The sequence below is a fragment of the Coregonus clupeaformis genome, unplaced genomic scaffold, assembly GCF_020615455.1.
Source record: "Coregonus clupeaformis isolate EN_2021a unplaced genomic scaffold, ASM2061545v1 scaf2840, whole genome shotgun sequence".
NCBI classification, from domain to species: Eukaryota; Metazoa; Chordata; class Actinopteri; order Salmoniformes; family Salmonidae; genus Coregonus; species Coregonus clupeaformis.
Window position 1 is genome coordinate 1 of NW_025536294.1, and position 24,296 is coordinate 24,296.

Here is a 24,296-nt window from a genome sequence, read left to right on the forward strand (position 1 = left end):
ATGCATTTTTCAATCCCATATGCATTATCATTGCTCCATGTATTTCCAGTATTATTGAATAATTAGTGTGAACTGTGTTTATCAACAAGATAATTGAAGGTACGATTAAGTTGAAGATTGCACAGGCTGAAAGAGATTCTAACAGTTGGTTCTGATGCTTCTCTGCACAGTAATGCGAGATGGCGGCTTTAGTTTCCCACACAAAAGGGAAAGGTGAGTGCTCTTTTTCTGGGTCACTCAGGTTGACATCTACTTAAGTGAGATCACCTCGGAAATGCACTCCGCAGAGCCGGCTTTTGTGGCCTTGACATGGCCAAGCCTCGATGAATGACTTCCACCAGACTTACAGTATTTGTCCTGGAGCTGTCTAATCTTGGAAGGTTAAGTTAAGTATAGCCTACAAAGTAATACGCAAAGTATATGACATGTAAATACTTATGACAGAGGTCTGTATTCTGACCACATGGATAGTTACCACATATCAGGCCTAACACCTTTGCCAAGATATCCTATAAACCACGGCTTCTCAGGCATTATCACTTAATTGACCCCTTAGTATTGTATTCTGCAAATATACATTTAAATTAGTGTTAGTTTTATTGCATTTGTTTGGCTAATCTACCATAGTCATAGCATAAGAGCATGTAATCTTGAAAAAGGACAGAAGGACAGACGCTGTATGTCAACGTGGACATTAGCATATTAATGAATTATAATCTCATAGAATATAGCATGTGTGATGAAAGATGGCTCATTCATCGACAACAGCTGATTTGAATTGGCAGTTAGCGTCTGATATGAGTGCAGAAGCATACAGAGGGAGATTATTTCCATGTGATGTCATTTGAGGTGATAAATGCTGGCAAACCATTTTGGGTGCCCAGCAAGGGACAATGTTGAGAGAGAGAGACTGTAGTAGGCCTACATGTATCTGACCTGCTGCTGTCATATCCCATGGCTAATGTAGGCCTATTCCCTAAATGATGATTCAATTTACACTGAACAAAAATATTAACACAACATGCAACAATTTCAAAGATTTTACTGAGTTACAGTTCATATAAGGAAATCAGTCAATTTAAATAAACAAACTATGCCCTAATCTATGTAATTTCACATTACTGGGAATATAGATACGCATCTGTTGGACACAGATACCTTAAAGAAAAGGTAGGAGCGTGGAAAACCAGTCAGTATCTGGTGTGACCACCATTTACCTCATGCAGCGCGACACATCTCCTTTGCATAGAGTTGATCAGGCTGTTGATTGTGGCCTGTGGAATGTTGTACCACTCCTCTTCAATGGCTGTGCGAAGATGCTGGATATTGGCAGGAACTGGAACACGCTGTCGTACACGTCGATCCAGAGCATCCGAAACATGCTCAATGAGTGACATGTCTGGTGAGAATTCAGGCCATGGGAGAACTGGGACATTTTTAGCTTCCAGGAATTGTGTACAGATCCTTATGACATGGGGCTGTGCATTATCATGCTGAAACATGAGGTGATGGAGGCAGCAATGGGCCTCAGGATCATTCAAATTGCCATAGATAAAATGCAATTGTGTTATTTGTCCAAAGCTTATGCCTGCCCATACCATAACCCCACCATGGGGCACACTGCTCACAACGTTGACATCAGCAAACCGGTCGCCCACACAACGCCATACACGCCGTCTGCCCGGTAAAGTTGAAACCGGGATTCATCCGTGAAGAGCACACTTCTCCAGCATGCCAGTGGCCATCGAAGGTGAGCATTTGCCCACTGAAGTCGGTTACGATGCCAAACTGCAGTCAGGTCAATACCTTGGTGAGGACGACGAGCATGCAGATGAGCTTCCTTGAGACAGTTTCTGACAGTTTGTGCAGAAATTTGTGGCCTTATTTTTTTGTGGACAGATTTAGGGAGGAGTAAAACCTCTTGCTTCGCCTATTCCTCTCTGCTTACAGCTGGTCCCTGTCTTGGGTTCTCAGCAGATGGTATGGAAGACAGCTGGCTCCATGTGAACTACAATCCCGATGCTCTGTTTTAACATTTAGAAACGTTAATAATCCTCCCGTGCGATACGGTTTTGGAAACATAAAGCCTTCCACTTTCCATTCAAAATTATTCACAAATGCAAAATAAACACTTACTGTACACTGTTTTAACCGCTTTTAACACAGTTGCAACCAACAGTATTTATCAGTTACAACACTATTACACAGTGTTAGGAGATGCTTTGATAGCTAATTAGAACAGGTGTTTGCCTCTGTCGTCTTCTTCTTCAAATTTGTGTTGGAGGATCGCAACAAACTGAAAGGTGCATACACCGCCACCAACTGTACTGGAGTATGAGGCCGGTCACAGCATCCCTATTCATCTATTTCTCTTATCTAGCCCTGTGTTTCCGCCTACTATTCTGGAGTGTGAATTCATTACACTGTAACACAAAAAGGGAAGGGAAAAGGATGGGGAAAAGGGACCAACTAACCCTACACCCATTAAAAACATCACCACTATTCCACTCCTTGGCCCTATTTGATCCTACACCAGGCTGGCATACTGGGAGGACGGGACACTGTCGTTCAACACACCTTCTGCAGTAAAATCTTGTACACCCAAGTACTTCTCTGCAGCTGCCACCACAACATCTATTTTCTGTGATTTAGGTTCCATTTCTGTGGTATAGTTGGCTATGCCTCACTCTCTATTGACCTCAGCCTCCTCACAGGGATCCTCTCAAGATCCCTCACCCTGTACACATCTTCCTCTACTTCTCTCTTCACTGCCTCAGCATACCACACCTTCTGTACTACTCTGATCCTGGCAACCTCAGCCTGCCTGTCACTGGACACTTCTGGACTTCAGCACCATGTGTGCCCCTATAGTTAACACATTTTTACATTTTAATCATTTTAGCAGACGCACTTATCCAGAGCGACTTGCAGTTAGTGATTTTCATACTGGTCCCCCGTGGGAAACGAACCCACAACCCTGGCGTTGCAAACGTCATGCTCTACCAACTAAGCTACACACAACTGTTTCCGCCAATACTACACATTCCTTTGTCTCATGCCCTCCTGCACACTTCTCATGGTCACCTCTGTCTTCCGTAGGCCCAAACAAGCGCTCTAACATGGAAATATGGCCGCACGGCATGGGAACCCTAATCCTAAAAAGGTGTGTAGTCATTTAACCTTTGTTTTTTTCCCCCAAATTCTTTCTCACTGATGTGAAAGTCCAAATGTTTCCAAAACGGTATCTGGTCGTGCAAGGCGTAGGCCTATTTGCGTTTAGACAGAGCATTTGGGCAGCTTCGAAGCGTCAGGGTATTTCCCTCACAAGGCTAAAGGGGACGTCCAATGGCTCATGAAACGCAATGGAATAGTGTATTAATTCATTACGCCGATTCTGTTGCAAAACGTTTAGTCTGTTTTGCAACAGAAACCGTTTAGCCTACTCCAAACGGAAAATGTTTTGCAAGAGTTTCTATTGGACAAATTCCGGTAGGTCCCTCCCCGTTTCCTCTGTTTGCATCCGTTTGGTTCTTTAACGGTAAACGATTTCCGTTGCGACTTCAAGACGTAATGAATACATCCCTGATAATAAACTCGGAATGGAAGTCCGTAATTTTAGTTGCTTTAAGCCAATAGGTCCTATCATAGGTTTGAAGACGTCGTTGTTAAAAACATCCAATACAATAGTCTACTGATACTGTATTGATTCTGCGGTAGGCTAATACATTCTGTATAATAATAATTATGTAAGGTTACCTTACATGGTCAAATTAATTAGGCCTTCCTGTTCCATTTGCATCTGTGATATTGCAGATTTCACCGGTGGGAGGCGCCTGATTTAAATTTAGGCTCACAGGTGAGATGCATAAAACAGGTGAGATGAGGGTGGACGCCACTTCTCCTTCGTTTGTCATCAGCGTTGAGGTGAGTAGGGAACGTGTTTGTGTTCAATAGATTTTTAACCTGCATGCATATTTCTTGTTGAGCATATGTACATTTCTGTGCCATATAGGCTTCCTGGTAAGAAGAAAAGCATGTCCTTTTTGGGTAAAAAAATCTGGCGAAGTTGAAATGAATCTGTAGCATTGAGTTTAAATTTTATAGTTGTGCTCTTTTGGTTATTGCATATTTTGCCATCTGTTTTATAATTAGCTTAATTAGGCTTACAAAAAGTTAAGTAAAGGAACTTCAGGCCAATATTGAGTGTAATAACTATACACTGAGTGTACAAAAGATGAGGAACACCTTCCTATACCTTCCCCCCCTTTGCCCTAAGAACAGCCTCAATTCGTCAGGGCATGGACTCTACAAGGTCGAAAGTGTTCCACAGGGATGTTGGCCCATGTTGACTCCAATGTTTCCCACAGTTGTGTAAAGTTGGCTGGTTGTCATTTGGGTGGTGGACCATTCTTGAACACACAAGGAACTGTGTGTGGCATGAAACCTAGCAGCGTTGCAGTTCTTGACACACTCAAACCGGTGCGCCTGGCACCTACTAACATACCCCGTTTTAAAGGCACTTCAATCTTTTGTCTTGCCCATTCACCCTCTGAATGGCACACAATCCATATCTCAATTGTCTCGAGGTTTAAAATCCTTCTTTAACCTGTCTCCTCCCCTTCATCTACACTGATTTTGAAGTATATTTAACAAATTACATCTAAGGGATCATAGCATTCATCTGGTCAGTCTGTCATGGAAAGAGCCGTTCCTAATGTTTTGTACACAGTGTACTTTCAGTCAAATTGCCTCAACAGCCCTTAGAGTTCATGTAATCACATGTCATTGAGGGTGTTTTCATATAGCTGATATCATATTTGTAAGGAAAGAACCCCACAATCTAAACTGATCAAATGCCTGATTGTTTTAAGCTTGATTCAGGGGTATGGTGTGCTTTAGATGCATCAAACATTAGGCCTACCCACTTCAGAGCTTGAATTACTAGGATAGCTACACTCATCCCCCCCCCCCACACACACACACACACAAGAATGGGCTACATTATTTATGTGTCTCTGGGGGATAACAATCTATAGCTTGCTAAACCATCTATCACCTTTCTGAGACACCCGATCATTTAGGTTTATCCTGGACCCCTGAGAACAGCAAGGTCTGACTGTTTCCTCTGTGTAGGCCCACCAGGGCTGTATTGGTGATGTGTACCCACCTGGGCAACCAATGTCAATGTCTCATTCTCCTTTTATCAATATTTTTCTATTCTAGTTGCTGCTGGAGTCAATGTATTATTTAAAGCTTTTAATTCAGGGGTTGCTAGTTATCGGATGCCTGTCTAGATCATAATTGAACATTTAAATTAGTTTTTCAAAGACAATTTGAAAGGGGGATGGAATTTAACCCACATGATCGTTTTGAAACTGGATGAAATGCTCTGAAACTGTCCCCAGTGGCTGTTGCATAGAGTTTACAATATTCTACACACTGACAAATGTTAAGATTATATCCAAATAAACAGGAACCAATGAGTTAACTTCATGCAATTTGACTTCTACGGTCAAATCTATTAATTGTCCATACAGCTTATACGCTATCATGGATTGACCTATCCCTCACGTCTTTGTCTCTTTTTAGCTATTCACAGCACTGTAAAATGGGTTCCAAACTCGAGAGTGCAATGGAGGGGCTAATTCGAGTGTTCCATTCATACTCCTCAAAAGAAGGGGACAAGTACAAGCTGAGCAAAGTTGAGCTGAAGAATCTGTTGCAGGGCGAACTGAGTGACTTCCTGGCGGTGAGTTTGATTCTTAATGCTGTCCAGGGGAGGGATATGTGGTTTCAATATTATATTTTCTTCAATTCCATTTTTATGTACATAAACAAAATGAAAACTGCCCCAAAGCAATTCATAAAGGCCAGCATTGGAGCAGTCTTGATTTATTGAACAGTTGTGGGACCATCACCTTCAAGACATATTGTACTATGGCCTGGCCTAGAAACTACGCTTATCACCTAGGCATTTCATAGATCTGAAATGATTTGATGGGTATAACAATATGGCAGGAGATCGATCTTTCCATCTGATTGTCTTTGTGCAATTTTCTGCGTATTGCCTATTCCAATTCTTTCATATCTACAAATGTTCAGAGAGTCATGCGGCCGTTTCTGGTCTGGGCCTACATTTCAATGCATGAACCATTTCTACTCCTCTCCCTCAGGCAAGTAAGGACCCTATGGTAGTAGAGAAGATCATGAGTGATCTGGATGAAAACAAAGATGGCGAAGTGGACTTTCAGGAGTTTGTCATCTTGGTTGCTGCGCTGACGGTGGCCTGTAACGAGTTCTTTGTAGAGAGCCTGAATGAATGAGTTTGGAAACAATCTGTGACCTCACCTTTCTACTCATTATTCCTTGTTAATAAAACAAACATGTATGCTTTAATTTGATTGAAATAACTATCATTTTGATACTTGTTGACAGAAACGGGCAAAGGTTTCAAGATTGTTGGCACATAATGGTTATTTCTAACAAAGGCTCTTGACTGTTGTAAAATGATTGCTGCTGTAAAGAATACTGCAATGGACTGGGTAGTTTCAGTGTAAGATCACTGTCATTACACTAGTAGTTTAGGTTCTGCTCCGATCAATAAAGGTGATCATTGCCGTCTGTCTAAATATGTTAAACTCAGCTCATTGTGACTGAATCAGCTGGTAGACTTGAATGCACATTACTGGTAAATGTCTTCTGCATGTGAAATCTGGGACCGTATTAATCAATTGTCTCTGAGTAGGAGTGCTGATTTAGGATCAGTTTTGCCTTTTTGATCACAGTGAATAAGATTACATGGACAGGAGGGACTTGATTCTAGAACAGCACTTGTACTAAGACTCTTCATATGTTTAAACATGGCAAACTGCACCCAACATAATTTTAATGGAGGATTTGTACTGAAATACACACCTTTTAGCCAAACCCAGTTCTAAACCAATTTCCAAAATGACTTCCTCTCATGACATTAATGCATGAGGATTATTGGTGTGTACTATACATGTCTCCAGAAAGATTGGGGGGGGGGCACAAGTGCCCACGAAGCAGACAAATGGATTAGAATGCAGCCAGCCAATCTTAATGAAATCCAACATGCACAAGAGAAACTGCTTTAGATCCTGTGTGACAATGTGTTGGAAGCAACAGAACACAATGCAGTCTCTGGCAACTTAATACTGGAGTCTGTGGCCAAAGTCTGGATGCTTCAGTCATTTGCATTAAACACTCCCTGTAACACAAACTGATGTCACGTGGTGCAGACTGTAAAACTCAAACCATTTGATGTGGTTCAATGGTTTGAGTCGGAGGTACATCAAGAGACTGTCTAGAAAGCAAATTGTAGTGGTCATTAGTCATGGACACCAAAGTAGGATACGACCAATGGTATGTTGCAACTGTTCTTGCTATGATGATATACTGATGCAGAGGACTTGGTGCAACTCTAGTGGGTTGATTAAATCGAACAATGGCACCACCCTGTACCATCAAAGTAGGTCTGTGGAAAAGATTATGACGTCTAGAGCTTGCTGGCATAAAATATGAGCGTGTCCGGAGCAAAGACGTCATGGTTTCATGTATGACTTCTGTGTAAAATACACTATCCAAAAGGTAGACTAATCCTTCGATAGCAGCCTTCAAAACTACTGTACAGGTCGATTTGAGTGTCAGTGATGTGTCAATCCCTGAGAAAATTCATTAAAAATGCCATTAACAATTAATGACCACTGGAAACAGGCTTTGGAAAATAATTAAGGATTCATCAGGTGAAATCTAAATACTATTCTTTATTCAATTTTGCCAGAAAAGGGGCACATTCTCTCCCTTTCAAAAGCAATTTTGTCCAGACATTAATATGAAAAAGGAATTGCATTACATGTGTATTGACTCAAGTTGGTTGAGTGTCCTCCACTTCTTTCCACATTCTGTGATGAAATAGTAATTTGGCTCTCCTGGCCGTGTCCGAATACCCATACTTGCGTCCTAAATAGTAGGCCATTTTGAGTATGCAAAAAAAAGTTTTATAGTATGTGACATTTCGAAAATCAAGTATACTTTAAATGCCTGGATGTCATACTCATTTCAGCCTTGACAACCAGATATGGGGATGTGCTACTAAAATTAACCAAGAACGCTAAATAATGCAATTGTGCATGACGCATTCTCAGTATGCGAAAATAGAAAGTTTTATAGGATGTGAATTGGAAAAAAAAGTTTTGGTGTGTGTGTGTACACTAGGCTATTGATTTAATTTATATATGCACTTTGATTTCACTAAATATGTTAATGAAACCGAAACCAGATTTAAGTGCCTTTGAACGGGGTATGGTAGTAGGTGCCAGGCGCACCAGTTTGTGTCAAGAACTGAATCACTGCTGGTTTTTCACACAACAGTTTCCCATGTGTATCAAAGACAACTATAACTCCATTACTATTCTATTCAGAGTTTTTAGAGAAATTAACTGAATTGGAAATGAGCTGTTATCGGGCTGGTTAATGCGACGCATGTCTTTTGAATTTTGAAAAATCCATCCACACTCGGCCCCGCCCCACCTATTCAGCCAGTCAGGAGCCACTACTGCGTTGCGGCCGTGGCATACTGCATACCTTTTACTAAACGGTAGTGCAAAATAGTTTGCGACAATGAGTACATAGTATGCAGTTTAAGTATGTAGTACGCTAGTATGGGTATTCGGACACAGCTACTCACTTCTAAACTTCCACTCCAAAGTCCTTGAGCACCAATGAGTAAGGGAGTAAACTCTGAACACAACACTCGGTTTTAGAGGAGTCCTTGGTTATGGAAGGGTGCACACAGTCTCTTTGTCCCTTGTTGGCTGCTTCAAAGCCACCAGTACCAGGTTTCGGGGAGAGAAGGCAGGGTCAAAGAGGGGCACCAGCTGACTCTTTATACCTACACCAACAATCAAGCAATAAGAAATAACACCTTTACTGTTAGCACTTGGCCCACAAAAAAGATGTATGGAATCGGATAAAATATCAGTATACATCAAGATCTGATAACACACAGTCTCTGTACATTTCCTCACCTTTCTCCTGCAGGTATAGCATCCTGTCCAGCAGCACCAGTGTCTCCACCACCGGTGCCAGTAGCAGAGCCAGGCTGAAGTAGACCACCACACGGCCCTCCTGCCTTAGCATGGCCTCCACTCTGCAGGTGTCCAGGGGCAGGTCAGGGGGCAGGCCAACGCGGGGCAGACCCAAACGGGCATACCTGTGGGTACATGTGGAGAGGGGGTCAGGGGTACATATAAGATAGGTGATCATGTTTGACCAAAAGGCAATATAGAGAGAATGTAGCTATTGAATTCCTAAATGTGATCATCAAAATGATTATCATTATACACAAGGATAATACCTAATAGTAAAGGTTTTTCTGAGACATATGCAAGGATGGATTTCTTAGGTTTTCATCCTAACATACAGTGAAAGCTGCTGCCTAATGGTACAGACTGAAGAGGTATGGATACAAACTGGTGTAAACACTCACTCTGTAAAGGGTAGCAGATGTGCTTTCTTTATCGCCTGGACTCCTGGCCTGCGCAGCTCCGGCTTCGCCTCCCTGATAACTGTCTCCAGGGTTGCCCGATAACAGTGCATCCTTAGCAACCCACTCTCCTCCCGCAGCCTGTGCATGTAGTCCTCCATGGCGTGACATGCCCCCTCCCGTGCCTTATAGGACAACTGGTGTCCCGGCAACCCCTGCACCCAGGAACTCATTGGGTAGCCGAACTCTGAGTGAGATGTCTCATTGGTGGGCAAAGGAGAAAGGGGAGGGGCTATGAGGCCAGGGGGGTTGGGGTTCTCGCTGGTGGTGATCTTCATGTAGCAGCACGCCACTGAGGTGATGCCACGAACGTGAGGGCAGCTGGAAAAGTGGCGAAGGAGGGTAGCACTGAGGTCCCCGCAGGCATGGAGGCCTGTTAGGATGAAATCTGGACATTCCTGCCCCTCTTCCACAGGGCAGACAACCACTTCCGTAGATGAAATCTCTTGGCAGAGTGGGTGGACATATGGGCCTTGCCCGGCTTCAGTCTTGCAGAGCAATTTTGGAAATGAGAGTGAGCTAGACCGGGGTTCATATTTTACACTACTAAAAGAGTTTGTACATGCATTGTCATTATTCTTGAGTGGGGATGCAGGCTGGCCATTGTCTGACCAACCCAGGCATTCTGATTCTGCAGTCAACACAGGCTGGTCTCCGTGCCCATGTTGCTGATCAGCTTCTGACATGGACCCCCACTGTCTCTTCTTACTGGGTCCAGCCGGAGCAGTCTGATCCTCACAGACACATTTACTGTTTCCAACCTGCTTGACAAAGTCTTCCCATGATGCTTTGGGGTTGACCCAGCCAGCCACATGGCAGGGTGAGGGGCCAGATGTAGAGAGCTGAGGTCCATTCTGAAAGAGTAAGAGCAGTATAAATATTTAATTCTTCATTACATTGCTAATTAGTAATATTCACCAAATTGCTTAATAACTGGTTTTACAAAAAATGCCTAGTCTGAGCCAATCAACTGGGCCTTTCTTGCACTTTACTACTGAGCGTTGTGGTGCATTACCTTCCTCTGCCGCTCCTTCTCCAGCGTCCACAGAAGCTGTCCATCATATTTGGATGCCATGGAAACTAGAGTGGGATCGGCCTCAATTCCAGTCACAGACAGACCAAGCCCAAATGACAAGAAACGAGTCAAATGGCCCTAGGGAGACCAGTAGGGATACACAACATCATGTACTGTGACAAATCTCATTGTTAGGCAGATAACAATTTTTTTATTGTGTGATTCCTAGGTCTAATAACAAGACTGAATATTAGGTTACCTGTCCAGAACCCACATCTACCACACTATTGCAGTCTGTCAGGTCACAAAGCTGCTTCACCAACTGTGGAGAGACATGAACAGATCAGTATCAACAACGACTGAAATGCAATATATATATATATATCACTGCTCAAAAAAATAAAGGGAACACTTAAACAACACAATGTAACTCCAAGTCAATCACACTTCTGTGAAATCAAACTGTCCACTTAGGAAGCAACACTGATTGACAATAAATGTCACATGTTGTTGTGCAAATGGAATAGACAACAGGTGGAAATTATAGGCAATTAGCAAGACACCCCCAATAAAGGACTGGTTTTGCAGGTGGTGACCACAGACCACTTCTCAGTTCCTATGCTTCCTGGCTGATGTTTTGGTCACTTTTGAATGCTGGCGGTGCTTTCACTCTAGTGGTAGCATGAGACGGAGTCTACAACCCACACAAGTGGCTCAGGTAGTGCAGCTCATCCAGGATGGCACATCAATGCGAGCTGTGGCAAGAAGGTTTGCTGTGTCTGTCAGCGTAGTGTCCAGAGCATGGAGGCGCTACCAGGAGATAGGCCAGTACATCAGGAGACGAGGAGGAGCAGGAGGAGCACTGCCAGAGCCCTGCAAAATGACCTCCAGAAGGCCACAAATGTGCATGTGTCTGCTCAAACGGTCAGAAACAGACTCCATGAGGGTGGTATGAGGGCCCGACGTCCACAGGTGGGGGTTGTGCTTACAGCCCAACACCGTGCAGGACGTTTGGCATTTGCCAGAGAACACCAAGATTGGCAAATTCGCCACTGGCGCCCTGTGCTCTTCACAGATGAAAGTAGGTTCACACTGAGCACATGTGACAGACGTGACAGAGTCTGGAGACGCCGTGGAGAACGTTCTGCTGCCTGCAACATCCTCCAGCATGACCAGTTTGGCGGTGGGTCAGTCATGGTGTGGGGTGGCATTTCTTTGGGGGGGCCGCACAGCCCTCCATGTGCTCGCCAGAGGTAGACTGACTGCCATTAGGTACCGAGATGAGATCCTCAGACCCCTTGTGAGACCATATGCTGGTGCGGTTGGGCCCTGGGTTCCTCCTAATGCAAGACAATGCTAGACCTCATGTGGCTGGAGTGTGTCAGCAGTTCCTGCAAGAGGAAGGCATTGATGCTATGGACTGGCCCGCCCGTTCCCCAGACCTGAATCCAATTGAGCACATCTGGGACATCATGTCTCGCTCCATCCACCAACGCCACGTTGCACCACAGACTGTCCAGGAGTTGGCAGATGCTTTAGTCCAGGTCTGGGAGGAGATCCCTCAGGAGACCATCCGCCACCTCATCAGGAGCATGCCCAGGCATTGTAGGGAGGTCATACAGGCACGTGGAGGCCACACACACTACTGAGCCTCATTTTGACTTGTTTTAAGGACATTACATCAAAGTTGGATCAGCCTGTAGTGTGGTTTTCCACTTTAGTTAATGAGGGTGACTCCACATCCAGACCTCCATGGGTTGATACATTTGATTTCCATTGATCATTTTTGTGTGATTTTGTTGTCAGCACATTCAACTATGTAAAGAAAAAAGTATTTAATAAGATTATTTCATTCATTCAGATCTAGGATGTGTTATTTTAGTGTTCCCTTTATTTTTTTGAGCAGTGTATATATATATATATATATATAATATACAGTGCTTACGGAAAGTATTCAGACCCCTTGACTTTTTACACATTTTGTTACGTTACAGCCTTATTCTAAAATGGATGAAATAAATAAAAATCCTCAAATCTACACACAATACTCCATAAAGGTTTTTATACATTTTACCAAATTTATTAAAAATAGAAGTATTCAGACCCATTGCTATGAGACTTGAAATTGAGCTCAGGTGAATCTTGTTTCCATTGATCATCCTTGAGATGTTTCTACAAATTGGAGTCCACTTGTGGTAAATTTCATTGATTGGACATGATTTGGAAATGCACACAACTGTCTATATAAGGTCCCACAGTTGACAGTGCATGTCACAGCAAAAACCAAGCCATGAGGTCGAAGGAATTGTCCGTAGAGCTCCAAGACAGGATTGCGTCAAGGCACAGATCTGGGGAAGGGTACCAAAAAATGTCTGCAGCATTGAAAGTCCCCAAGAACACAGTGCCCTCAATCATTCTTAAATGTAGAACTTTGGAACCACCAAGACTCACCAAACTGAGCAATCGTAGGAGAAGGGCCTTGGTCAGGGAAGTGACCAAGAACCCGATGGTCACTCTGACAGAGCTCTAGAGTTCCTCTTTGGAGATGGGAGAACCTTCCAGAAGGACAACAATCTATGCAGCACTCCACCAATCAGGCCTTTATGGTAGAGTGGCCAGACAGAAGCCACTCCTCAGTAAAAGGCACTTGACAGCCCGCTTGGAGTTTGCCAAAAGGCACCTAAAGGAAAGACCATGAGAAACAAGATTCTCTGGTCTGATGAAACCAAGATTGAACTCTTTGGCCTGAATGCCAAGCGTCACATCTGGAGGAATCCTGGCACCATCCGTACAGTGAAGCATGGTGGTGGCAGCATCATGCTGTGGGGATGTTTCTCAGCGGCAGAAACTGGGAGACTAGTCAGGATCGAGACAAAGATGAACAGAGTACAGCAAAGTACAGAGAGATCCTTGATGAAAACCTGCTCCAGAGCCCTCAGGACCTCAGACTGGGGCGAAGGTTCACTTTCCAACAGGACAACGACCCTAAGCACACAGCCAAGACAACGCAGGAGTGGCTTTGGGACAAGTCTCTGAATGTCCATGAGTGGCCGAGCCTGGACTTGAACCCGATCTAACATCTCTGGAGAGACCTGAAAATAGCTGTGCAACAACGCTCCCCATCTACCTGACAGAGCTTGAGAGGATCTGCAGAGAACAATGGGAGAAACTTCCCAAATACAGGTGTGCCAAGCTTGTAGCGTCATATCCAGAGTCGAGGCTTTAGTCACTGCCAAAGGTGCTTCAACAAAGTACTGAGTAAAGGGTCTGCATACTTTTGTAAATGTAAAAATGCATTCATTTTTAAAAATTTTTTATTAGCAAACATTTCTAAACCTGTTTTTGCTTTGTCATTATGGGGTATTTTGTGTAGATTGATGAGGGGGAAAAAAACTATCAATTTCAGAATAAGGCTGTAACGTACCAAAATGTGGAAAAATTCTAGGGGTCTGAATACTTTCCGAAGGCACTGTGTGTGTGTGTATTTGTATGTATATACAGTTGAAGTTGGACGTTTACATACACCTTAGCCAAATACATTTAAACTCAGTTATTCACAATTCCTGACATTTAATCCTAGTAAAAATTCCCTGTTTTAGGTCAGTTAGGATCACCACTTTATTTTAAGAATGTGAAATGTCAGAATAATAGTAGAGAGAATGATTTCTTTCAGCTTTTATTTCTTTCATCACATTCCCAGTGGGTCAGAAGTTTACATGATACCAAATACTAATTGAGTGTATTGCCTTTAAATTGTTTAACTTGGGTCAAACGTTTCGGGTAGCCTTCCACAAGCTTCCCACAATAAGTTGGGTAAATTTTGGCCCATTCCTCCTGACAGAGCTGGTGTAACTGAGTCAGGTTTGTAGGCCTCCTTGCTCGCACACGCTTTTTCAGTTCTGCCCACACATTTTCTATAGGCTTGAGGTCAGGGCTTTGTGATAGCCACTTCAATACCTTGACTTTGTTGTCCTTAAGCCATTTTGCCACAACTTTGGAAGTATGCTTGGGGTCATTGTCCATTTGGAAGACCCATTTGCGACCAAGCTTTAACTTCCTGACTGATGTCTTGAGATGGTACTTCAATATATCCACATCATTTTCCTTCCTCATGATGCCATCTATTTTTTTATGTGAACCAGTCCCTCCTGCAGCAAAGCACCCCACAGCATGATGCTGCCACCCCCGTGCTTCACGGTTGGGATGGTGTCCTTCGGCTTGCAAGCAACCCCCTTTTTCCTCCAAACATAACAATGGTCATTATGGCCAAACAGTTATATTTTCGTTTCAACAGACCAGAGGACATTTCTCCAAAAAGTATGATCTTTGTCCCCATGTGCAGTTGCAAACCGTAGTCTGGCTTTTTTATGGCGGTTTTGGAGGAGTGGCTTCTTCCTTGCTGAGCGGCCTTTCAGGTTATGTCGATATAGGACTTGTTTTATTGTGGATATAGATACTTTTGTACCTGTTTCCTCCAGCATATTTTAGATTCCGTCTCTCACAGTTGAAGTGTACCTATGATAATAATGACAGACCTCTACATGCTTTGTAAGTAGGAAAACCTGCAAAATCGGCAGTGTATCAAATACTTGTTCTCCCCACTGTATATATATATATATATATATATATATATATTGTGATGTCACGAGAGGCTGTGTCCTGGAGGGACGTTACATCCCCCTGAGATGGCTGCAAACCCAGACAGCTATGGCTCCATCTGCTGGTATGGTCGGGAACTCCAACCCTCTATCGCCAATCTTCCCACGCAGCTGAAACCAATCAGGAGCTGATGAGCTGAAGGTTTGTTGAAGGGAAGAGACACGGTCTCCAACCTGGGCGCTCTGGAGGACAAGAGGGCTGCACGTCCACTTCCATGAGGAATATAAGGATTTGGAGATACTTACCTTTGGGAAATACTCACCTTTGGATATATGCACCTGTGGAAATACGTGAGAGACATTTGGAAGGACTTTTTGCTGGGTTGGCCACTAGCTGCAACGTGGACTACAGTAAGGCTGGGGAAAAGTTATCTGAGCGAGGGAGAATTATGACTTTGGATGTGGAAGAGACATCCCTGAACTGTTAACCCTTAAAGAGCCACAAGAGAACAGAATTTTGTTATATTTTCGTTAATTTCCCAAGACCTATAATAAAATCCTTGTTTTGTTTGAACCTTGTCTCCTTGCACTACTTGAGCAATCCCGCTGAAAGCTGTGTAGCCTCTCGTGACGTCACAGATGGTGGAGAATACGGGCACGCTCAAGCGTTAATAGTGCATGTCAGAGGAGGATACCGAAGGTTTGATCACCCAGTTTTCCAAGTTGGCCGTAGGCTCCCCGCCGACTGAAATGGAGGACATATTGAAAGCCCTTGTTGCTGGCCAGCAAGCCCAGATGCAAGCAAACGTGGCTCTCTTGGAGGAGCAAAAGAAAGCCAACCTTCTGAAGGCAGAGGAATTGCAGTTGCAGAGACAGAGGGTGGTCCAAAATACCCGCCCAATAAAGGCAAGTGACTTTATATCTAAGATGGGAGCTACCGATGACATTGAGGCATACCTGCATGCATTTGAGGCCACGGCCACTAGGGAAGCCTGGCCCAAGCAACAGTGGGTTGGTCTGTTAGCCCCCTTTCTAACCGGGGAATCGCTGAATGCTGTCCGGGACCTGGGCCCTGACCAGGTTACTGACTATGATGCCCTGAAGTCTGAGATCCTCAGCAGATATGGACTCACAAAGTTTGGTATGGCCCAGCGCTTTCACAGTTGGACCTTCCAACCAGACCAACCTCCTCGGGCGCAGATGCATGAACTTGTCCGAATCGCAAGGAAATGGCTGGATCCGCAGAGGAATACAGCAGCGGCGGTGGTGGAGGCCGTTGTGGTGGATCGTTACCTACGCGCCCTGCCTTATGAGGCAAAACGGTTCATCAGTCAACAGGCCTTGACCACGGCTGATCTGACCGTGGAAGCTGTGGAAAAGTACCAGGCCACAGCGGAGATGCTGAATGCTTCCCGAAAAAGACCCCAGGAGGGCGGCCCCACCACAAATGGGAAGAACCCGTCCAAAGGACCCCCAAGGTCTCGAACCCCGCCGCGTCAGGACTTATCCCGGCTCCAGGGGGAGCCAGAAACCAGGCGGGTCCAAGAAGAGTACACCAGGATGGGGAACCTCGACAGTGTTACCGGTGTGGGGAGATGGGACATATCTCCTGGCAGTGTGGGAAACCAGCCGATGAACCTATGCCCACTGCGAGTCCTCCAGCTCAGCACCCACACATCGTTTTGCCTCGCTCTTGGGAGTCGTAGATGGCGGCCCAGATCGACCCCCCACCTGCCCGGTAACTGTGAATCACCATGATGTGGAGGCCTTACTGGATTCTGGTAGCCGGGCCACCCTGGTGCGTAAGGATTTGGTGGGCCCAACGTGTCCGACCCCGGGGAAAGTCCTCCCAGTTTCCTGTGTCCATGGGGACACCAGAGAATACCCCATTACTGAACTTACAATGACCAGCACACGGGGAACCATACACACGACGGCGGGGGTGGTTGATTCCCTCCCGTCCCTGTCCTCATTGGACGAGACTGCCCAGCCTTTTACCCACTCTGGAGAGAGTCTCAGGAGAGGATAACCCGAGTACCTCGGAAACGGAGAGGCAAGACTCATCCTGGGAAGGCTCCGGTGCAATCCTCCGAATTACTCACTCCCGCCCGGGCTCTGATAGGGATGGCAGGTGCCCAGACCGACACAGAGACGGAGCTACAGAATCTGGACAAAGAACTGTCTGGTCTGAAGGGGACCGCTGAGAGGTATCGTTTGTTAAAGCAACAGTTAGACATGAAGACAGAAGAGTTAGATATCCTCCAGGCTAAACTCCAACAGAGCTCCTTCCCTAAGCAACAGGAGGAGCTGGAGAGGCTGCGCAGGACCATCGAGGAGTGTGAGGAGACCCTGCGCAGTAGTAAGGAGGTCCAGAAGAAGGCAGAGGAGAAGTACAAGGTGTTGGAGAACAAGATGAAGAATGCGGCGGCAGAGAGAGAGAAGGAACTGAAAGCTGCTCAACAGAAGCTAAACTCTGCTAAAACCAAGGCTGATGCGTTCAGTAAGAAACTCAAGGAGAGACAACAGGAGGCTGAGTCCCTGGTCCTAGAGTTGGAGGAGTTGAAGAGAGAGCAGTCTGGCAAGCACCACGGCAATGCGGACGCCCTCTCCCGGCGTGATGCCTTCTTCGCTGCCTTTACCCCGACGAGGACGTCGGTCCCGAGGAGGGGGATGTGTGATGTCACGAGAGGCTGTGTCCTGGAGGGACGTTACATCCCCCTGAGATGGCTGCAAACCCAGACAGCTATGGCTCCATCTGCTGGTATGGTCGGGAACTCCAACCCTCTATGGCCAATCTTCCCACGCAGCTGAAACCAATCAGGAGCTGATGAGCTGAAGGTTTGTTGAAGGGAAGAGACACGGTCTCCAACCTGGGCGCTCTGGAGGACAAGAGGGCTGCACGTCCACTTCCATGAGGAATATAAGGATTTGGAGATACTTACCTTTGGGAAATACTCACCTTTGGATATATGCACCTGTGGAAATACGTGAGAGACATTTGGAAGGACTTTTTGCTGGGTTGGCCACTAGCTGCAACGTGGACTACAGTAAGGCTGGGGAAAAGTTATCTGAGCGAGGAGAATTATGACTTTGGATGTGGAAGAGACATCCCTGAACTGTTAACCCTTAAAGAGCCACAAGAGAACAGAATTTTGTTATATTTTCGTTAATTTCCCAAGACCTATAATAAAATCCTTGTTTTGTTTGAACCTTGTCTCCTTGCACTACTTGAGCAATCCCGCTGAAAGCTGTGTAGCCTCTCGTGACGTCACAATATATATATATATATATATATATATATATATATATATACACACACAGTGAGGGAAAAAAGTATTTGATCCCCTGCTGATTTTGTACGTTTGCCCACTGACAAAGAAATGATCAGTCTATAATTTTAATGGTAGGTTTATTTAAACAGTGAGACAGAATAACAACAAAAAAATCCAGAAAACGCATGTCAAAAATGTTATAAATTGATTTGCATTTTAATGAGGGAAATAAGTATTTGACCCCCTCTCAATCAGAAAGATTTCTGGCTCCCAGGTGTCTTTTATACAGGTAACGAGCTGAGATTAGGTGCACACTCTTAAAGCGAGTGCTCCTAATCTCAGCTTGTTACCTGTATAAAAAACACCTGTCCACAGAAGCAATCAATCAATCAGATTCCAAACTCTCCACCATGGCCAAGACCAAAGAGCTCTCCAAGGATGTCAGGGACAAGATTGTAGACCTACACAAGGCTGGAATGGGCTACAAGACCATCGCCAAGCAGCTTGGTGAGAAGGTGACAACATTTGGTGCGATTATTCGCAAATGGAAGAAACACTAAATAACTGTCAATCTCCCTCGGCCTGGGGCTCCATGCAAGATCTCACCTTGTGGAGTTGCAATGATCATGAGAACGGTGAGGAATCAGCCCAGATCTACACGGGAGGATCTTGTCAATGATCTCAAGGCAGCTGGGACCATAGTCACCAAGAAAACAATTGGTAACACACTACGCCGTGAAGGACTGAAATCCTGCAGCGCCCTCAAGGTCCCCCTGCTCAAGAAAGCACATATACAGGCCCGTCTGAAGTTTGCCAATGAACATCTGAATGATTCAGAGGAGAACTGGGTGAAAGTGTTGTGGTCAGATGAGACCAAAATGGAGCTCTTTGGCATCAACTCAACTCGCCGTGTTTGGAGGAGGAGGAATGCTGCCTATGACCCCAAGAACACCATCCCCACCGTCAAACATGGAGGTGGAAACATTATGCTTTGGGGGTGTTTTTCTACTAAGGGGACAGGACAACTTCACCGCATCAAAGGGACGATGGATGGGGCCATGTACCGTCAAATCTTGGGTGAGAACCTCCTTCCCTCAGCCAGGGCATTGAAAATGGGTCGTGGATGGGTATTCCAGTATGACAATGACCCAAAACACACGGCCAAGGCAACAAAGGAGTGGCTCAAGAAGAAGCACATTAAGGTCCTGGAGTGGCCTAGCCAGTCTCCAGACCTTAATCCCATAGAAAATCTGTGGAGGGAGCTGAAGGTTCGAGTTGCCAAACGTCAGCTTCGAAACCTTAATGACTTGAAGAAGATCTGCAAAGAGGAGTAGGACAAAATCCCTCCTGAGATGTGTGCAAACCTGGTGGCCAACTACAAGAAACCTCTGACCTCTGATTGCCAACGAGGGTTTTGCCACCAAGTACTAAGTCATGTTTTGCAGGGGGGTCAAATACTTATTTCCCTCATTAAAATGCAAATTAATTTTTTTAATTTTTGACATGCGTTTTTCTTGATTTTGTTGTTGTTATTCTGTCTCTCACTGTTCAAATAAACCTCCCATTAAAATTATAGACTGATCATGTCTGTCAGTGGGCAAACGTACAAAATCATCAGGGGATCAAATACTTTTTTCCCTCACTGTATACATACACACACACAGTACCAGTCAAAAGTTTGGACACACCTACTCATTTAAGGGTTTTTCTTTATTTTTACTATTCTCTACATTGTAGAATAATAGTGAAGACCTCAAAACTATGACATAACACATATGGAATCATGTAGTAACCAGAAAAGTGTTAAAGAAATCAAAATATATTTTATATTTTAGGTTCTTCAAAGTAGCCACCATTTGCCTTGATGACAGCTTTGCACACTTTTGGCATTCTCTCAAGAAGCTTCACCTGGAATGCTTTTCCAACAGTCTTGAAGGAGTTCCCACATATGCTGAGCACTTGTTGGCTGCTTTTCCTTCACTCAGCAGTCCAACTCATCCCAAACCATCTCAATTGGGTTGAGGTTGGGTGATTGTGGAGTCCAGGTCATCTGATGCAGCACTCCATCACACTCCTTATTGGTCAAATTGCCCTTACACAGCCTGGTGGTGTGATGGGTCATTGTCCTGTTGAAAATTATAGTCCCATTAAGCGCAAACCAGATGGGATGGCATATCGCTGCAGAATGCTGTGGTAGCCATGCTGGTTAAATAAATCACTAACAGTGTCACCGGCAAAGCACCCCCACACCATGACACCTCTTCCTCCATGCTTCACGGTGGGAACCACACATGCGGAGATTATCCGTTCACCTACTCTGCGTCTCACAAAAACACGGCGGTTGAAACCAAAAATCTCTAATTTGGACTCATCAGACCAAAGGACAGATTTCCAGCGGTCTAATGTCCATTGCTCGTGTTTCTTGGCCCAAGCAAGTCTCTTCTTCTTATTGGTGTCCTTTTAGTAGTGGTTTCTTTGCAGCAATTTGACCATGAAGGCCTGGTTCACACAGTCTCCTCTGAACAGTTGATGTTGAGATGTGTCTGTTACTTGAACTCTGTGAAGCATTTATTTGGGCTGTAATCTGAGCTGCAGTTAACTCTAATAAACTAATCCTCTACTGCAGAGGTAACTCTGGAACTTCCTTTCCTGTGGCGGTCCTCATGAGAGCCAGTTTCATCATAGTGCTTGATGGGTTTTGTGACTGCACTTGAAGAAACTTTCCGTTCTTGACATTTTCGGGATTGACTGACCTTCATGTCTTAAAGTAATGATGGACTGTAGTTTCTCTTTGCTTATTTGAGCTGTTCTTGACATAATATGGACTTGGTATTTTACCAAATAGGGCTATCTTCTGTATACCACCCCTACCTTGTCACAAGACAACTGATTGGCTCAATCGCATTAGGAAGGAAAGAAATTCCACAAATGAACTTTGAACAAGGCACACCTGTTAATTGAAATGCATTTGAGGAGACTACCTCATGAAGCTGGTTGAGAGAATGCCAAGAGTGTGCAAAGCTGTCATCAAGGCAAACGGTGGCTACTTTGAAGAATCTCAAATATAAAATATATTTTGATTTGTTTAACACTTTTTTGGTTACTACATGATTCCATATGTGTTATTTCATAGCTTTGATGTCTTCACTATTATTCTACAATGTAGAAAATAGTAAAAATTAAAGAAAAACCCTTGAATTAATGTGTCCTAACTTTTGACTGGAACTGTGTGTGTATATATATGAAAAAGTAGTATGCACATCCATTTATATGAAAAGTAGTATGCACATCTTTACCGTGCCCAGACTCCAGATCTCATGCTGCTTCTTGGGTTTCACATGTTTCCTGAATATGTGTCCCAGCAGTGAGCTCTGACTCCTGTTCTCCAGGAACTCCTCGGGCTTCAGCATGCCCACTTCATGTCCCCGCTTGCCCTGGGGTGTCCTGGGGAACGTCAGGGCATGAGCTGTGGCCCGGAAAGCCAATAGTGAAAGAGGCCATATACAAGAGTAGCTGAAATAAAAAAGGAACATTGTATAAGTTATTTCAAACAGTTTTATGATATAGAATCCAATTCAAATTCAATGACTACACTGGTATGACTGAATACCTTCTATTCACATTTAATCTGTCCAATAGGAGGTCAGCTATTTGTGGGGGTGACAGGTCACAGAGGACCTGTTGCCATCTGGTAGGCAATGTAGCCCATAGATCCTCACTGAAGAATTCCTAAGGCAGGAGAAAACATGATCAATAACACATTACATTTACATTTTAGTCTGGCTCTTATCCAGAGCGACTTAGGAGCAATTAGGGAAGTGCCTTGCGGCATCAACAGATTTTTACCTAGTCGGCTTAGAACCAGGCTTCGGCTGGCAAGCTCTTCCCACTAAGCTACCTGCCGCCCCATTAATTGAAGAGTAGCTAGAGAAACCTATTCAGGGGCCATTTGAGACAGGGATGAAGCTTCATGGGAGCGTGTAGGGTGAAATTGCCTCTACACGCTGGCTTTTGGTCAGTTTAGAATTTTTTCCAATAATGGTTTAGGTCAGGATTGAGGGAGGGGAAGCTGATCCTAGATCTGTAGGGGAAACTTCAACCTGGAGCGGTGGACTCTAGACTTGATAGCAATATATCCCGTGATCATCGTATAACCTCATAAAAAAGTGCAGCAGCTTCACTTAAAAAACATAGAAATAGAATGAGTTGCTTGTACGTACAATTATGAAGGAATCGGAGATGTGTTTGTATGTCGACAGAAAATTTGTAAGATGTCTTGCCAACTCTCTTTGCTGCTTTGCTGAAAGTGTCGGTGAGCACATCATTCGACCGTCGCATCGGCAACTGGATACCTACAACAACCGGTTATGAACTGTGAAGATGAACATTCCAACAATACGCTATTCTGAATGAAATTTTATAACGACGATAAGAAGTGTTTGTTTGTAGCTCTTCCTCACAACACGACCTCTGAGCCGGAAGTAGTCGATTGGTTAGTTTAACAGGAGGAAGATGGCGGAAGCGGATGATGAAGTGGAATCTGAATACAATGGCGGTAGAATCAAGGAGAATTTGAGTATTGTTCAAAAGAATGGAAAACGGAGCAAAGTAGGGTACAGTGATGAGAATGATCCTTCGTATCTAGTAGGAGTACGGTTTGTTAATAAGGAGCAGCTGAGCAGAGTACCATTCTTGAATAAACCAGTTGAGTTATCCAAACTGGTGGAGAGAGTTCTGGGTAAAGTGAAGGATGTGATTATTTTTTTTGTGTGATTCTGCGGATCAGAAGGAACGTGCGTTTTGTCTTAATCGATTTGATAAGTTGAAGTGTTGTGTGTCTCTTAGGAACAGGGCACCCGTCAAGGGGGTTATATCTGGCGTTTCGTGGGAAGTTGACGTGGAAGAGATGAAAGATATTGCTGGAGTGCTTGAAGCACGTCGGATGAATCGTGTGGTGAATAAGGAAAAAGTGAAGTGTTTATCTGTTCTTTTGTTTTTTGAAATGGACTCTCCCTAATGAAGTGCAGTTAAGGTATATTAATTACAGAGTTGGAACGTTTATCCCAAGACCAATGCAGTGTGAACATTGTAAAGCTTTTGGTCATGTAGAAAGTGTTTGCAGAAGGGAGAAGCCGAGATGTACAAGATGTGGAAAATATCATATAATGTGTTATAAAAGTGAAGAAAATGTTGAAATTGCAGTGGGAATCATGAAGCCACGTATTCTGAATGCCCCACAAAGGTAAAAGAGAATGAGGTGGCCAAAATCAGGGTTGTACAGAACATTTCATATGCAGAAGCTGTGAAAAGGGTTGAGGGTTTGAATGTTACACCAGAAGAGTCCATGGTAGTGGATAGGCCTTTACTGCAGGCTGCAGGCGTTGTCTTACACCAAAAGGATCCTGACATTTTAAAAGTTAAAAAGGTGGACTTTGGCCTTTATTGCAATGGTGATAAAATGGCACTGCCAAGTTGGAGAAAATATCTAGGAAGATAGAAATCATTGAGATTGCAGCGGAGCGGTTCCGGGGGCTGAAAGATTTCACAGCAAAGGAGTTACATGGAAAATTAGCAAAAGCAGTATGACCTTATATTTTACATTTTAGTCATTTAGCAGACGCTCTTATCCAGAGCGACTTACAGTTAGTGAGTGAATACATTTTCATACTGCCCCCCGTGGGAAACGAACCCACAACCCTGGCGTTGCAAGCGCCATGCTCTACCAACTGAGCTACAGGTCCTAGAGCCTGAGAAGGGAGATATGGAGAACTGGAAGAAGTGTAGTTTTGTTTGTTTTGGCAATGTACTTGTTTTATTAGGGTGGATTGTTAGTATCACTAAGT

At 44.3% G+C, this 24,296-nt stretch overlaps 2 protein-coding genes across 2 annotated transcripts; one reads left to right on the forward strand and one right to left on the reverse strand.

Annotated features, from left to right (window-relative positions):
* The first annotated feature begins 3,820 nt into the window (after positions 1–3,820).
* On the forward strand, positions 3,821–6,396 carry s100a1 (S100 calcium binding protein A1). The gene is made up of 3 exons (XM_045219864.1): positions 3,821–3,924; positions 5,590–5,749; positions 6,174–6,396. The coding sequence occupies exons 2-3, from the start codon at positions 5,609–5,611 to the stop codon at positions 6,321–6,323; spliced, it is 291 nt and encodes a 96-aa protein (XP_045075799.1). The 5' UTR covers positions 3,821–3,924; positions 5,590–5,608; the 3' UTR covers positions 6,324–6,396.
* Positions 6,397–7,767: 1,371 nt separating this feature from the next.
* On the reverse strand, positions 7,768–23,191 carry mettl25b (methyltransferase like 25B). The gene is made up of 8 exons (XM_045219861.1): positions 22,674–23,191; positions 22,064–22,182; positions 21,750–21,966; positions 10,843–10,905; positions 10,584–10,721; positions 9,512–10,422; positions 9,051–9,235; positions 7,768–8,914 (listed from the first exon to the last, which is right to left on the reverse strand). Exons 1-8 carry the CDS (start codon positions 22,776–22,778, stop codon positions 8,799–8,801), a joined length of 1,854 nt encoding a protein of 617 aa, XP_045075796.1. The 5' UTR covers positions 22,779–23,191; the 3' UTR covers positions 7,768–8,798.
* Positions 23,192–24,296: the final 1,105 nt, after the last annotated feature.

Bases quoted from the DNA above. Each gene is read 5' to 3' on its own strand.
- s100a1 (XM_045219864.1), top strand. From the start codon at position 5,609: ATGGGTTCCAAACTCGAGAGTGCAATGGAGGGGCTAATTCGAGTGTTC. The intron at 5,750-6,173 runs GTGAGTTTGATT...CCTCTCCCTCAG, and splicing joins AACTGAGTGACTTCCTGGCG to GCAAGTAAGGACCCTATGGT.
- mettl25b (XM_045219861.1), bottom strand. From the start codon at position 22,778: ATGATGTGCTCACCGACACTTTCAGCAAAGCAGCAAAGAGAGTTGGCA. The intron at 10,906-21,749 runs GTAAAGATGTGC...GTCTCTCCACAG, and splicing joins AGATCTGGAGTCTGGGCACG to TTGGTGAAGCAGCTTTGTGA. The intron at 9,236-9,511 runs GTGAGTGTTTAC...ATGTACCCACAG, and splicing joins CATCTGCTACCCTTTACAGA to GTATGCCCGTTTGGGTCTGC.